General features: G+C 38.7%; 1 protein-coding gene across 5 annotated transcripts in view; it reads right to left on the minus strand.

Moving 5' to 3' along the window:
* ENOX2 (ecto-NOX disulfide-thiol exchanger 2) overlaps positions 1-14,149 on the minus strand; it is a 264,867-nt gene that overhangs the window by 54,775 nt on the left and 195,943 nt on the right. For all 5 annotated transcript variants that reach the window (XM_008701635.2, XM_008701637.2, XM_040627347.1 and 2 more), the window contains one exon: positions 9,341-9,475. In XM_008701635.2, coding sequence (XP_008699857.2) covers positions 9,341-9,475 — 135 coding nt within the window. The remainder of the gene's footprint in view (positions 1-9,340; positions 9,476-14,149) is intronic.

Consider the following 14,149-nt stretch of genomic DNA (forward strand, 5'->3'; position numbering starts at 1 on the left):
GGTATGATTAAAAACATGGCAGATGAGCAACAAAGTGCTCGCATATAGTTATTTTCCCCCAGTGTGACAGATTAAAGGTGGATACAAATTCTTTGAGACTCCTCTCATCAAGAGGTGAGGTCTATGTCTCCCACCCCCATTTGAATCTGGATGGGCTCCAAACTACTTTGACAGGAAAGGTGTTCTGTTTTCAGGCTCAGGCCTTAAGAGAGATACCATTCCCACTTCTTGTTTCTGGGAACACATGCTATTGGAGCTTCAAGACACTGTGTAACATGTTGGACTACCATGGTAGAGAGACATGTGGAGAGGGCCTCAGAGTAAATGGAAGGAGAGGGATCCAGCTGAGCTCAGTGTTTTTATCTGTCCCTGCCAAGGTGCCATGCATATGAATAAAATTGTCTTGGAACCTCCAGACTAGCCTACCATAGCTGAGACATCCCAGTTGATACCATATGACACAGAAGAATTGCCCATATGAATCCCGCCCAAATTCTTCATCCAGAAACTCTTAAAATAGAATAAAATGATTGTTTTTAAGCTACTACATTATAAAATAGTTTGTCATACAGCAATAGATATGCAGAATATGCAGCATGCCTAGGGAATGGGGGTGATTAGTTAATAGAGTTGGCTTTTATCAATGAATTGAAATAGAAAGTACACTAAGCACCCAAACTAGACTGCCCATGATTTTTTGCAGATTATTGAAAAGGTGCTTTGGGACGCTGCAAGGCCCCAGAGCCACTGTCTCAAGCAATTCTTGTCACTGTACTGTTGCTGTGTGGAAGGGCCAGTTGAAACAATGCCAGGTGACTGACACTCTACTAGTGGACTACGATTACAGATGTCTACAAAACACTAGAAACCTTAGAGGTTGCCCATTTTTGATGCCTGACAAAGAAACCACAGATGCCGATTTTATGGTTCAGTCCTTGATAATTTCTGGCAGGATGGTTCACATTGGTGTTCTTCCTGTAAAATGCAAACTCCACTGTGGCAGGGGAAGAGGATGGTGTCCATAATACTACTACCCATTAATTCAGTGTATAGGAATTTCTAGGCTATGATTTGATTTTATACATATCTCAATCTTTACAATCCTAAGGAATGGGCAATACATTACTCTCTATATTACAGATGAGGAAATTGAAGCTCACAGAGTTAACACTGTAAGGCCATATAGTACGTGGCTTTTACTAACCATACTCTCAACCATTAGTCTATATTGCTTCCACAAAGTCCATGGATGCACAGGAAAAAAAGATACTCCTTGTCAGATTAAGCTCTCCTTCCAACTATTCAACCTGCAACAGGCCTTCAAATATTTATGTCCAAAAGGCTACCATCCGGTTGCTTATCTCTATACCTAGAACTTCCTGTTGAGATGTTCAATATATGTATCACCACACTATTAGGTAATTTAGAGGCTTCTGTTTTAAATCCATTGTCTCAACTTTGACCCACAGAAGAAGTTGAAATTGTGGCAGTGTAGGAACTGGAGGTGGGCAAAGGTAGGAGATGACACATTTACTATTGGTCTTGCCTTTTTAGAATTGGACCTGGTTCTGGCTTGCTGGAAGCCCCTTCATACCCTCAGAAAGGCTCTGCCTGAACTTAGTGACTTCTTCCCATCCAAGTGACCCCCCACCCATAAAGGCATTTCTATTCTGTTAGGTGTTCCAGAGACTCTCTGAGCACCAGAAGGTAGTTTGCACTCACAGTAAAACCACTGTAATGCAACCATAGATTAGTCTAAAGCACTCCATGGGGCGCCTGGGTGGCACAGCGGTTAAGCATCTGCCTTTGGCTCAGGGCGTGATCCCGGCGTTATGGGATGGAGCCCCACATCAGGCTCCTCCGCTATGAGCCTGCTTCTTCCTCTCCCACTCCCCCTGCTTGTGTTCCCTCTCTCGCTGGCTGTCTCTATCTCTGTCAAATAAATAAATAAAAAATCTTTAAAAAAATAAATAAATAAAATAAGCACTCCAAATGGGATCTAAATATAATTAAGGTATTTCACAGAGAATTATGATTCCAATTCAGGTACACATTTCTGGGACATTGTTGCTTTTTCTTTAGAGTTCCCACAAAATTCACTTGAAAATTAAGAATTTGCCTGGGTATTGAGAAATTTTAACCCACTACAGTCTTGACTGCCTCTTCATACAAATCCTCAAAAAGACTTTTCAAATAGTCAGCCTGAAGAGAGAATACATATTTCTAAGGACAGCCTGGCTGCACTGTGAGATGATCCTGCAGTTATCACTAGCCCTCTTGGAAGTAGAGCACAATTTTCCAAATTTTTGCATAATGACTCTCAAATTCTACCAATATCTGCCTGCTTCTCCAGAAGATCATCTAAACCCTTGCTTCAGGCTAGCTGGAAAGTTGAAGCAGGGCCTGGTTCATGTACAATAGCAAATAAGGTAGCAAACTAGGCTTGGGAGGGTTATATGGCATAATTTTAGTTCATAAAGACTCACCCCAGTAAATCTCAACTTTGATTTCAAATTTCTACTAATGAAGCTTTATTTCTTTAGATAAATTTTTGCAAATATCCACCTTTCTAGCCCACCTTCTCCCTATTCCTTCCTATTTATTTATACCATGTTCTTGCCTTGTTAGAACTTTTGACAGATTCAGGATCATGACCTTGACTCTCTTCATGGGATGCTGTGAACATTTTTGGAGGGACTTTAGTGAGGACATTTCATACTACATCTGTGGTTCCCAGATTTCTAGATTTTAGAGAGGAATAAAATAAAATTACATACATACATACATACATATATACATACACACATTTAATTATCCCCCTCTTAATTTGCCAAGAAAAGATGTGGAGACAAATAACAGAAACTAGCCAGTGACCATTTGCACAGTTCATAAAAGAACATTTTAAAAACAAAAATGTAGAACGTCTATAATTTCAGAATAAAGAACAGTCCTTTCAATTGAGCAAATTTACCTTTATGTAAAAATCACTATATTTTTAGTTTTTATATTTTGCAGCAAACTAGGGAAAGTAATATTGACTAATCCTGGGCTACACAACTGTGTTTAGGCTTCAGAAATCACTCAGCTACCTTAGTGTCCATTCCTATATATGAAGCTCCCTATGAAAAGATTCTTTCAGAACAAAAATGTCTAACACACACAAAATTGTGAAGGGCTATGAAAAGTTTGACTTCTCTGAAGTTTGGTATATTTTCTCCTCATGGAAAATGCAAATTATGTAATTGATCAGGTTTTCCTTTTTGTTTTGGCTACCTGGTCACAGGTACAGGCTCAGCTTCAGAAATCGGATAGGAGCCTATGACGTACACATCTGAATTCTAATTAACCTCCCTACCTGTTTTTTTTATAATAATATTTTCTATTATATTATGTTAGTCACCATACAGTACATCCCTGGTTTTTGATGTAAAGTTCCATGATTCATTAGTTGCGTATAGCACCCAGTGCACCATGCAATACGTGCCCTCCTTACTACCCATCACCAGCCTATCCCATTCCCCGACCCCCATCCCCTCTGAAGCCCTCAGTTTGTTTCTCAGAGTCCAGGTCTTCACCTTTGATATTCATTTATATTTTCCTAGATGCTGGTTTATTTTACTTGTGATTTTTCTCTTTTATTGTAACCTTACTTATAAGCTGCCTCGAAGTCTTTACGGAATGGGGTGATGTAATTCCATTCAATATTTAACCACCGTCCCCATACTGTATACTCTTGCATAATTTCCAGTCATTGATGCATCATTTCCTCTTCTTGGACCATTCTAAGCTCTTTTTTTTTCCCACCTGCCACATTCCTATATATCCCTGGACACTGAGCTCAAATATTACCACTTCTGTGAACGTTCCCAGACCATGACCACCTACCTATCACTCCCTCTCATCTCACCCTGGCTAAAACAGAACTTTTCTACATGTTTCTACTAAGACATTTATTACATTATAGTGTCATGATATTGACTTTGCTGCCTCTGCTACTGGACTTTGAGCTTGAAAGCAAGGATTAGCCATGCCCATTTTGGATCTCCCGGACCCTAGCTGAAAATATTTCTAATGGATGGCTGAATAAAAACGCAAATGAACAAAATGGATTCAAGCCTCTGAGTTGTTGTCATTCAACATGTATGAGATGAGATGTATTAGGGAGAAAATATGCAGGTTCTAAAAGTACTGAAGCCAGTATGAGGGCAGGAATCTTGGTTTTTGTTGTTGTTGTTCACTGCTTTATCCCCAGGGCTTCTAATAATACCTTGCATACAGCAGACCTCAGTAAATATTTCTTGTATGAATGAATGCGCAAATGATCTCACTTGGCCACTCTTTGTAATAGTTTCCATGGGGAGTCTTGAGAGTACCGTCACTGGGTAGGCTTTAAGTTTGTTTTATGGAGGCACTAATTCTATTTGTTATAGTGTTTTACATATCATTGGCTTTCAGTGAAGTGTCCACCATGCTGATGAACAGTGCTCTCCTTTCTCAGGATTTCAACCTTATTTGCCACTGAAGGCATATTCTTTTTGTGGAAGATATTAAAAATAATAGAACCACAAGTCTGGCTCTCCTTGGGGAGCTTGCAGAGTAGTGGCCTGTCATGTGTCACACATCCTCATTCTTTCTTTCTGTTCCGATAAGAATTGGCCTTCTGGGTTCAGTGAGAACTGCCTTCTTTTTTTTTTTTTTTAAGGATTTTATTTGAGAGAGAGAAAGAGAGAGCATGTGAGCATGAGTCGGGGGTGGGGCAGAGAGAGAGGGAGAAGAAGACTCCCTGCTGAGCAGGGAGCTTGATGGGGGGCTCGATCCCAGGACCCCGGGATCACAACCTAAGCCAAAGGCGGATGCTTAAACGACTGAGCCACCCAGGCGCCCTGAGAACTGCCTTCTTAAAAACGACAATGCCTGTGGATGGGCAGTGTCTTGCTCTGGGAATAAGATCTATAAGTCCATACTTTCCAACATTTCCTATTATGGAGGTGATACAGTCAATAAAGTGGAGGCACCATAACAAGAGACTCTTCTCCTTTGGGACTTCACAGGCTCCACATTTGGATGCTAAGGATATTTTAATTGAGGGGAAAATAAAGGAAGCAGCACATAGTATTCAATGAGTACTTCTTAATCAGTCCATCCTTGGATTCATCTGTGATGATGGGCAGAACTATGCTCCTTAAACAGATCTCTTTTTGGTCCCTCTCTTCATGTGAAAACTAACATTAGTTTTATTTGACCAGCTTAGAAAAGCAAATACTCTGGCAGGAAAGACAGCTGCCAGCCAGAGGGGACCTCCTAATCTGCCATCATTGTGGATTGACTTTACTGAATAGCAGCTATATAAAACACCATGTCAGATGAAAGGGGGCTCCAAACCCCAGAGATGGTTTGTCTCTGCTCCCCACTCAATGAACATAATAAGCCAGACACTGCCCTGATGACAAGTATGTGTCCAAGAGACTCAGCTTCCATGACAGTGTGGATTTGAGCTCTCTAGGGCAAGTCAAGGAAGCTTATGTATCATTTGTTTTTCATCAATGCCAAAAGCCTTTCCTATTGTCACAGGCCAGATGAGACAGCACACACAAAAAAGGTCTGCTGTCTCAGTAAGAAACCTAAGTTGCAGAAAAGTAGTTGAATTACTGAGCCATCAGTGGGTGATCTCAGGGAACAGTTCCTTGTGGCTCACTGGCTGCCATTTCCATTTTAAGGAATCTCGAGGGGCAGAGAGAGGATTGGGGATGTTTTAGCCCATTCGATTAAAACATTACATAATAAAGAGAACAGGCACCCTTTCCCAAAACCTGGGCAAGATGAAGAGTATGCAGCATTGGAGTGTGGTGCCAACCTTCCATTTCTCTGGACACCCCCTCAGATTTACAGGGAGAAGTGAGTGGCACCATTGTCCAGCACCTCTCCTGGGGAAGATTTCGTTTCTGCGTTTGTTACCCTTCACCATTGCTAAGAACACAAATGAGCCATAATTCAATTTTTTGTGAGCCATATATCAGATGTGAACTCGAGACAATAATAATAGCTAAGTTCACTGAGAGATTACTCTGAACCAGGCATCATTCTAGGACTCTAATGTATTAACTCATTGATCTTCATAACAATCCTATGACATAGGTGCTATTATTATCTTTGTTTTACAGATGAAGAAACTGAGGCCTAGAGAGGTTAGGTAACTTGCCAGTGTTTACACAGCTACTTAATAGTAGAACACAGATTTATTTGAACCTAGGCAATCCAGATCCAGAACCTATATTCTAATTTCAGTGGTTAAACTGACTTCCTAAAATAATACAGGGAGGAGAAAAATTAGTTCACCTGAAACTCAAGTGATTTTACAGATAGCTTCGCAAAGTATGTCTCAGCCCAATACCACTATCCCATGTATTTTTAAGACAAGAAGGGCACTACTAAACTAAATATCAGTATTTCTGGGGTGCTTGGGTAGCTCAGTCAGTTAAGCACCCAACTCCTGATTTCAGCTCAGGTCACGATTGCAGGGTGGTGGGATTGAACCTGGCGTGGGGCTCTGTGCTCAGCGGGGAGTCTGCTTCTCTCCTCCTCCCTCCCCCCCCATGTGCTCTGTCTCTCTCAAATAAATAAATAAATCTTAAAAAAATATCTGCATTTCTAAGATCTGGTTTCCAAAAAGTCAAATAACTTTCCCTAGAGCATAGCTAAAAGATCACTGAATCACAGAGTTGAAGGGGACCTTAGAATCTATTTCTTCATAGTGCTTAAGAAAATAGGATGTAGATAAAGAGGGCTAGAAGTAGAAATTAAAATCACTCTTGACGTTTCAAATGTCTGGTTGGAGGTGGATATGAGGAACACTCATTAGAGCTGACAGTGGCTGCACAGCACCAAATACTTTCAATTTAAGTGGCAGCTTAGCAGCCATTTGAAGGAAGTATGTTAGTATTTCCTTTATCTTAATAATAATAATGATGGTTAACCTTTATTGAGTGCTTATTATATGCCAAACATTGGGCTAAGCATATTATTTAATCTTTACAGCAATCCTATGAAGTAGATACTATAGTTATTCCCATTTTATAGATGATGGAACTGAGGTACAGACAGGTCAAATAACTGGTGAGAGGTCATATAGCTAGCAAGTGGCACAGCAAGGATCCAAACCCAAGCAGTCTATCTTTGAGGCCTATGTTGTTAAATACTAAGCAAGATACCCTCTCTGCAGGAATAGACCTCTGAGTTACTGTTAAGAAAACCTACCCAGTTTTTCAGGCCTTTTACTGTCCCCAGCATAAGCTTTGGGCCTATAATGATGGTTTGGATGATTTTTTTACTCTCAATGCTAAGCCTTTTTTTCCTATAGGATGGGTGGCTAAGCATCAAAGATTACTGTGTGAGAATAGATTTATGTTTAGATGTGGTAATTTACAAATTATCTGATATAACATAGAGTCCCCTTGGCATCAGAGCAGATCTGGCCTCAACATTTTCCCCAGGACATATACCCATACAGTTCAGATTTCCATAAACTGGTAATATGGAAGGCAAATCAGATTGTCTAATCTCTCTAGACTACAAGAGATTGTGACTCAGGACCACTCCATATGGAGCTATAAAATAATATATAATGTTTTAGTTTAAATTGTATTACAGTGAAATAATGAAGAAGAACTAAGTTTAAAGACCTATTACACCCTTTAGAAATACCTGTAAGAAATATATTAACAATGATTTTAAAGTATTTTAGTAGCCAACATGATTGAGCACTAACTATGTGCCAGGCATTGTTCTAAGCACAATTTAATTGTCACAAAACCCCTAAGGGTTAAGTATTATTAGTCTGATTTTATGAATGAAGAAACTGAGTCTCCTAGAAGACATTTAACTACTCAAGATAAAGTAGTGAAAGAAACAGGCTTGGAAGTCAGGCAGATTGACTCCAGAGTGTGAGTGCTTAACTACTGTGCAATACTGGCTCCTGTTGGAGCACCTGCTGATTCCAGATTGGCCCCACTAGTCATTCAAAACCCAAGGAGATCTATGGTCCAATCATTAGGCGCTCAAAGGATCCCTGGTTGCTCAATTCAATCATGGTTGGTCTAATGGAGTAGGATACAATCTAGTCAACTATAGTCCAGGGCATGAATTATGGTTTGGTGGGACAGTGCTTTGCCTCTGCCATATATAGAATCCAAGCTCCTTTGCTCTCCACCCATTTCTCATTCACATATTTTTTTCTTTATATTTGGCTATTTTTATTTTTGTTCCCTAGTTTTCTATGTAATCACATTTCTTAATTTATTATTAAGATTATTAAGCATCATTGCCTACCCTACCATGCCCCCATTATAGCTTATAAGGATTCAAAATCTGAACTGGAATTGTGAAATTATTTTTGGGGGAGTAGGGGTCACTAACTATATAAACAAATGGCACAACAAAGTGGCCTCACTCTAGATCCGTTTCTCAACTTTACTGTGTTTGTGAATAACCTGTGGATCATGTTAAAATGCAGCTTCTGATTCAGTAGCTCTGGGCTGGTGCCTAAGATTCTGGGCTTCTTAACAGCTCCCAGGTTACGCAGATTATACTTTGAGTAGCAAGGTACTTGATCAGCCTGGTTCTGTCATTCTTTTAAGTAGGGTCACAATTAAATGAACCTGGGGAGATTAATGTTCAGGATATTTTAAAACGACCCAAGGCTTCCTGAGACCCAATCCTCCCAATTCCTTAATGTCTTCACAAATCCATTTTAACGGTTAATAGTTCTGACAGAACAGAAGACTTTTTGTGTGTGTTTAAACCAAATGCTTCAGATGTTGTGGCATTTTTCTTCTGATTTTATCTTTAGTGGAGATGGAGTTAGTACACTATGCCCATTCTCTTACTGGTTACTTTGTTTAAAAAAAGTACAAACAGCTATTCAACATGAACAACTTTGGGATGGTCCCCACCATCTCCTTTCCTCTACTTTAGGAATTCATGATTTTTGAGGTATCTAGGTCAACTATCATTTCCGCCCCATGTTTGTCTCCTCTAAATCTATAAAATTAGATAACCTTTGTAATTCCTTGCCAATTCTGTTGTCTTTTATTTCAATGAGCTATTTAAATATTTAATGACCATATCCTGCATCAGATATATATCCCTACCTTGCCCATAGTGTGACAGGGAGTATACTAGTAACTACTGGCCACCCAGCCTACAAAGCTCATATTACAAAAATGCACACTCTAGGCAGAATCTGGTAAATGTCAACTTCAAAATAAGTTGTGTCATACTGTTATATTTATTACCACATGGTCAATAAAAAGAAACACTTGTGACGTGATTAAAAATAGCATACCAGGTAAAATTGGTTGTCCAGCAATTCCCAGTGGTGCCATTCCAAGATTATTCATTGCTGTGGCCCACGCAGTTGGATCAGACATAGGTAGCGTCATTGCAGTGGAATCCACATTCAGAGTTCTACTATTATCAGCTAAAGAGAAATGACAAGCAAAATTATTTGTTGTATTAAGTTTTCAGTATGTAGTTTGCTTAACATAAACTGGCAAACTCTTTACAGAAATGGACTGATGGACAAATGGTAGATAGGGCCTTAATTTAATTCCAGCTCTTTACAAGGGTTAAAACAATACAGCTTGAATTGGCAGGAAGTTATAGAATTTGAAAGCAGTTTACCAGATGGCATTTTAGTGTGTTTCTTTCTTTCTTTCTCTCTCAGCTCCCTCTGTTCCTTCCTTCCCTCGTGTTTTTTTTTTTAAATAAAGACTTGATTTTTTAAGAGCAGTTTTAGGTTCACAGCAAAATTAAGGAGAAGGTACAGAGATTTCACATGTGCCTCCTGCCCCCACACATGCACACAGCTCCCCGCCATTATCAACATCCTGCACCAGAGCAGCACATTTGTTACAACTGAGAGATCTACCCTGATGCATCATAATCACTCAAAAGCCATAGTTTACATTAGGGTTCACTCTTGGTGTTGTACATTCTATGGGTTTGGACAAATACATAATAACATGTATATACCATTGTGGTATCATACAGAATATTTTCATTGACCAAAAAATCTTCTGTGCTTGCTTATTCATCCCTCCCTTACCCCCAACCCCTGGCCATTACTGATCTTATTCCATCTCCATATTGGAATCATACAACATGCAGCCTTTTCAGATTGGCTTCTCTCAGAAGTGTGCATTTAATATTCCTCCATGTCTTTTCATGGCTTGATAGCTCATTTCCTTTTAGTCCTGAATAATATCCCATCATATGTACATACCACAGTTTATTAATACATTCACCTACTGAAGGACATTGCAGTTATTTCCAAGTTCTGACAATTATGAATAAAACTACTATAAACATCCATGTGCACATTGTTGTGTGGACATAAGTTTTCACCTCCTTTGGGTAAATGACAAACAGCACAATCAGTGGATTATACAGTAACAGCATGTTTAGTTTTATAAGAAACTGTCAACCTGCCTTCTAAAGTGGCTGTACTATTTTGCATTCCCACCAGCAATAAATGGGAGTTCTTGTTGCTCCATATTATCACCAGTAGTTAGTATTGTCAGTGTTCTGGATTATGGCCACTCTAATAGGTGTCTAGTGGTATTTCCTTGTTGTTTTACTTAGCATTTTCCTGATTATACATAATGTGGAGCATCTTTCCATATGTTTATTTGCCATCTGTTTATCTTCTTTAATGAGGCATCAAAGTTTTTTGACCTGTTTTTAAATTGGATTGTTTTCTTATTGCATTTTAAGAGTTCTTTGTATGTTTTAGATAATAGTCCTTTATCAGATGTGTATTTTGCAAATATTTTCTCCCAGTCTGTGGCTTGTATTCTCATTGCCTTTACACTGTCTTTTGCAGAATAGAAGATTTTAATTTCAATGAACTCCAGCTTATTAATAATTTCTTTCATGGATCATGCCTTTGGTGTTGTATTTAAAATCATCACCATATCCAAGGTCCTTTAGGTTTTCTCTTATCTTCTGAGAGTTTTGTAGTTTTACATTTCACAGTTAACGTTTATGATCCATTTTGATTTAATTTTTGTGATGGGTATAAAATCTATGTCTAGATTTTTTTTTTTGGCATGTGGATTTACAGTTGTTCTGGCACATTTGTTGAAGAGATCATCTTTGCTCCATTGTATTGCATTTGCATTTGCTCCTTTGCCAAAGATCAGTTGACTCTATTTGTGGAGTCTATTTCTGGGTTCTCTATTCTACTCCACTGATCTATTTGTCTATTATTTCACAAATACCACACTGGCTTGATTGCTGTAGCTTTATAGTAAATCTTTGTTCTTCTTCAATATTGTGTTGGGTATGCTGGGCCTTTTGCTTCTCAGTATAAACTTTAGAATCAGTTTGTTGATATCCACAGTATAACTTGTTTGGATTTTGATGGGGATTGCATTAAATCAAGTTGAGAAGAACTGACATCTTGGCAATATTGTGTCTTCCTACCCATGGACATGAAATATCTCTCCATTTATTTAGTTATTTGATTTCATTCATCAGAGTTTTATAGTTTTGGGGGTTTTTTTCCTAACTGTACATATCACAGGAGCTTGGGATGATTAAGAGATTTCCCATTCTTATTGTCTAGTTGCATACGATTACTTCAGCGAATTCCATCCAAACTACTCATGCATGCAAACCAAGAAAAGTCATCCAAGGGCTTCCACAGTAGCAATAAAAATGAAAAATTATATTTTTGATGTAATTTCATATCTTTGAGGCAGTAACACTGAATAAAAATGGACACACAATGAACAGATATCAAATTAGCCAATTGAGTATTTTGGGAATTAGGGGGACACCAGAAAATAAGCAGATAGAATGCATAGTCCCTGCCTTCAAAGGTTATACAATCTAATTTAAGAGACCAGTGATGGTGGTAATGATTGTTACTATTATCACTACTCTCACCACCTCCATCCATTACTATTACTGAACACTCACTATATGCTAGGTAAAGCACTTGGCATACATTATTTTCATTTAACTTTCAAAACAACCTTATGAGAGGGGCTGTTTATACCTCTATTTAATAGATGAGAGGCTTTCATTTTTTTTTATTTTTAAAGATTTGTTTATTTTAGAGAGAGAGCATGCATGCAAGAGAGTGGGGGAGGGACAGATGGAGAAAATCTTTAAGCAGACTCCCCACTGCGAGGGGAACCTGACTTGGGGCTGGATCGCAGGACCCATAAGATCATGACCTCAACCAAAACCAAGAGTTGGATGCTTAACTCACTGAGCCACCCAGGCACCCCTAATAGATGAGAGGCTTTTAAAGATCACATATATTATCTGAGGTCACCCAGGTTATATACTTTTAGCCACTATGCTTTACTACCCCCAGTGAAACAATCCAAGAATTGAATGGAATTGATCAGACATGTTACGTAGTTTAAGGAATGAAAAGCTACTGTGGCTTGAGTAGGTGGGAAAGACTTCATGGAGAAGATAGGATTTGAACAAATGGGCCAGATTTCTACAGAACATGTTTTAAGTGATGGGTAGTTATTAGAAAAAGAAGAAAGAGGAGAAAAGACATTCCAGGAGCAGTGATGACATAAGCAGACATTGAGGTGGGTTATGTGTGCATGTGCATGTATATACTGCATAGTTGGGAGATATATAATCATAAGTCACTGGAGCACAGAAAGACTTATTTTGGGAAATTTCCCTCTGATTACTGATTTCCATAGAAAAATCTTTCCACGGCTTTTCTCCTACCTCTCATGTACACTCCTGCCGATTACACTCCTGAAGACAACTCTGTTCTAATAGTAGCTTGCCATTTGCTAACATCTATCACATCCTTCTAACCTGGGAACATCAGGGATGATTCCTGGCCTGGTTATTTATAAAAGTGCTATTTTGGACACTAAATGGTCAGAACAAGCAAATGCAAATGTCTAAAAACATTATTTCTGAAATATTAGTTTTTATCATTCTTCTATGCTGCCTACGTATCTTCTCCATAAACCACTCCCCCCCCCCAACCACACAGAGTGACTGATGGCCTTAAGCATTTGTTACTATAGTCAGAAGTCACATTTCAGAACTGGTGATTTCTCCATGGGTAGAAACTCTAGCCCTCACACCCAGTTTTCAGTGCTCTCCTATGAAGGCATATTATGGCTAGAAGTAGCCTCCTTGTAAATGTTATTAAGGAAACAAACATGGGGCATCAAATATCCTTTGGGTCAAGAGTTTACATATTGATTATTTGGTTCATCTGAACTCCCAATCTCCAGTCCAGGTGAGACAAGTTTTAGGGAATGTTATAGCTGGAAGGGACCTGTTGAGATTACTGAATCTGCACTCTGATTTTTCTCTAATGACTGCAAAATGACTTCAAGAGGAGACATCTAGGTTTAGAAGGACTGGGCCCCCATGCCAAAAATAATTTCTTGCAACAGCTTGGCTACTCATTGGCTCTGTGGTCCAAGGAAACATAAGAGAATCAGGAATTATTCTTAATAAAGAATCCTGAGATCAAAGAATGAGAATTTACAATGTACCAATGTACCCAAACTCTAGACTAATTTTGGGGGAGGGGAGAGAATTATCTAAATTATCAGTTTTTTTTTAAAGGACAGCACAGTATTACTATTTTCAAAATATATATTAATTCAAAGTGCCTGTTAAAATGTTAGCAAGTAGAGTTCCTGCTAGGCTTGTTTACATGAACCAGATGGTTTAGATAAGGACAATGTGTAATTAACATCATTATTTTGCTATGATAAATTCAGTTCTTAAATTCTTAAGGAGTTCTGCCTTTTCATTTTCCTCCACTCCCCCAACACCCATCTCCACCTGTCAAATCCTACTCATTTTTCAAGGGTCATCTCAAATGTTACCTTGTCTGTGAAGCCACCTCCCTGGAATTAATTACTCCCTCCTAGTGTGTTATCATAACATTTTATCCAGAACTTGATTTTTCAAATTCTTATTCTCTCACTCCTTTTCCCTAAACCAAGCTTTTATTGAATCTTACTATATGCCAGGTCATGTATTAGTGACTAGGAATATGGAGATGAAAAAAACTCATTTACTGCTCTGGTAGAACTCACAATACAATGAGAGGCACAACATATAAACAACCAAATATAAATTACTG

The sequence above is a fragment of the Ursus maritimus genome, assembly GCF_017311325.1.
Source record: "Ursus maritimus isolate PB19 chromosome X unlocalized genomic scaffold, ASM1731132v1 scaffold_X1, whole genome shotgun sequence".
Taxonomy (NCBI): domain Eukaryota; kingdom Metazoa; phylum Chordata; class Mammalia; order Carnivora; family Ursidae; genus Ursus; species Ursus maritimus.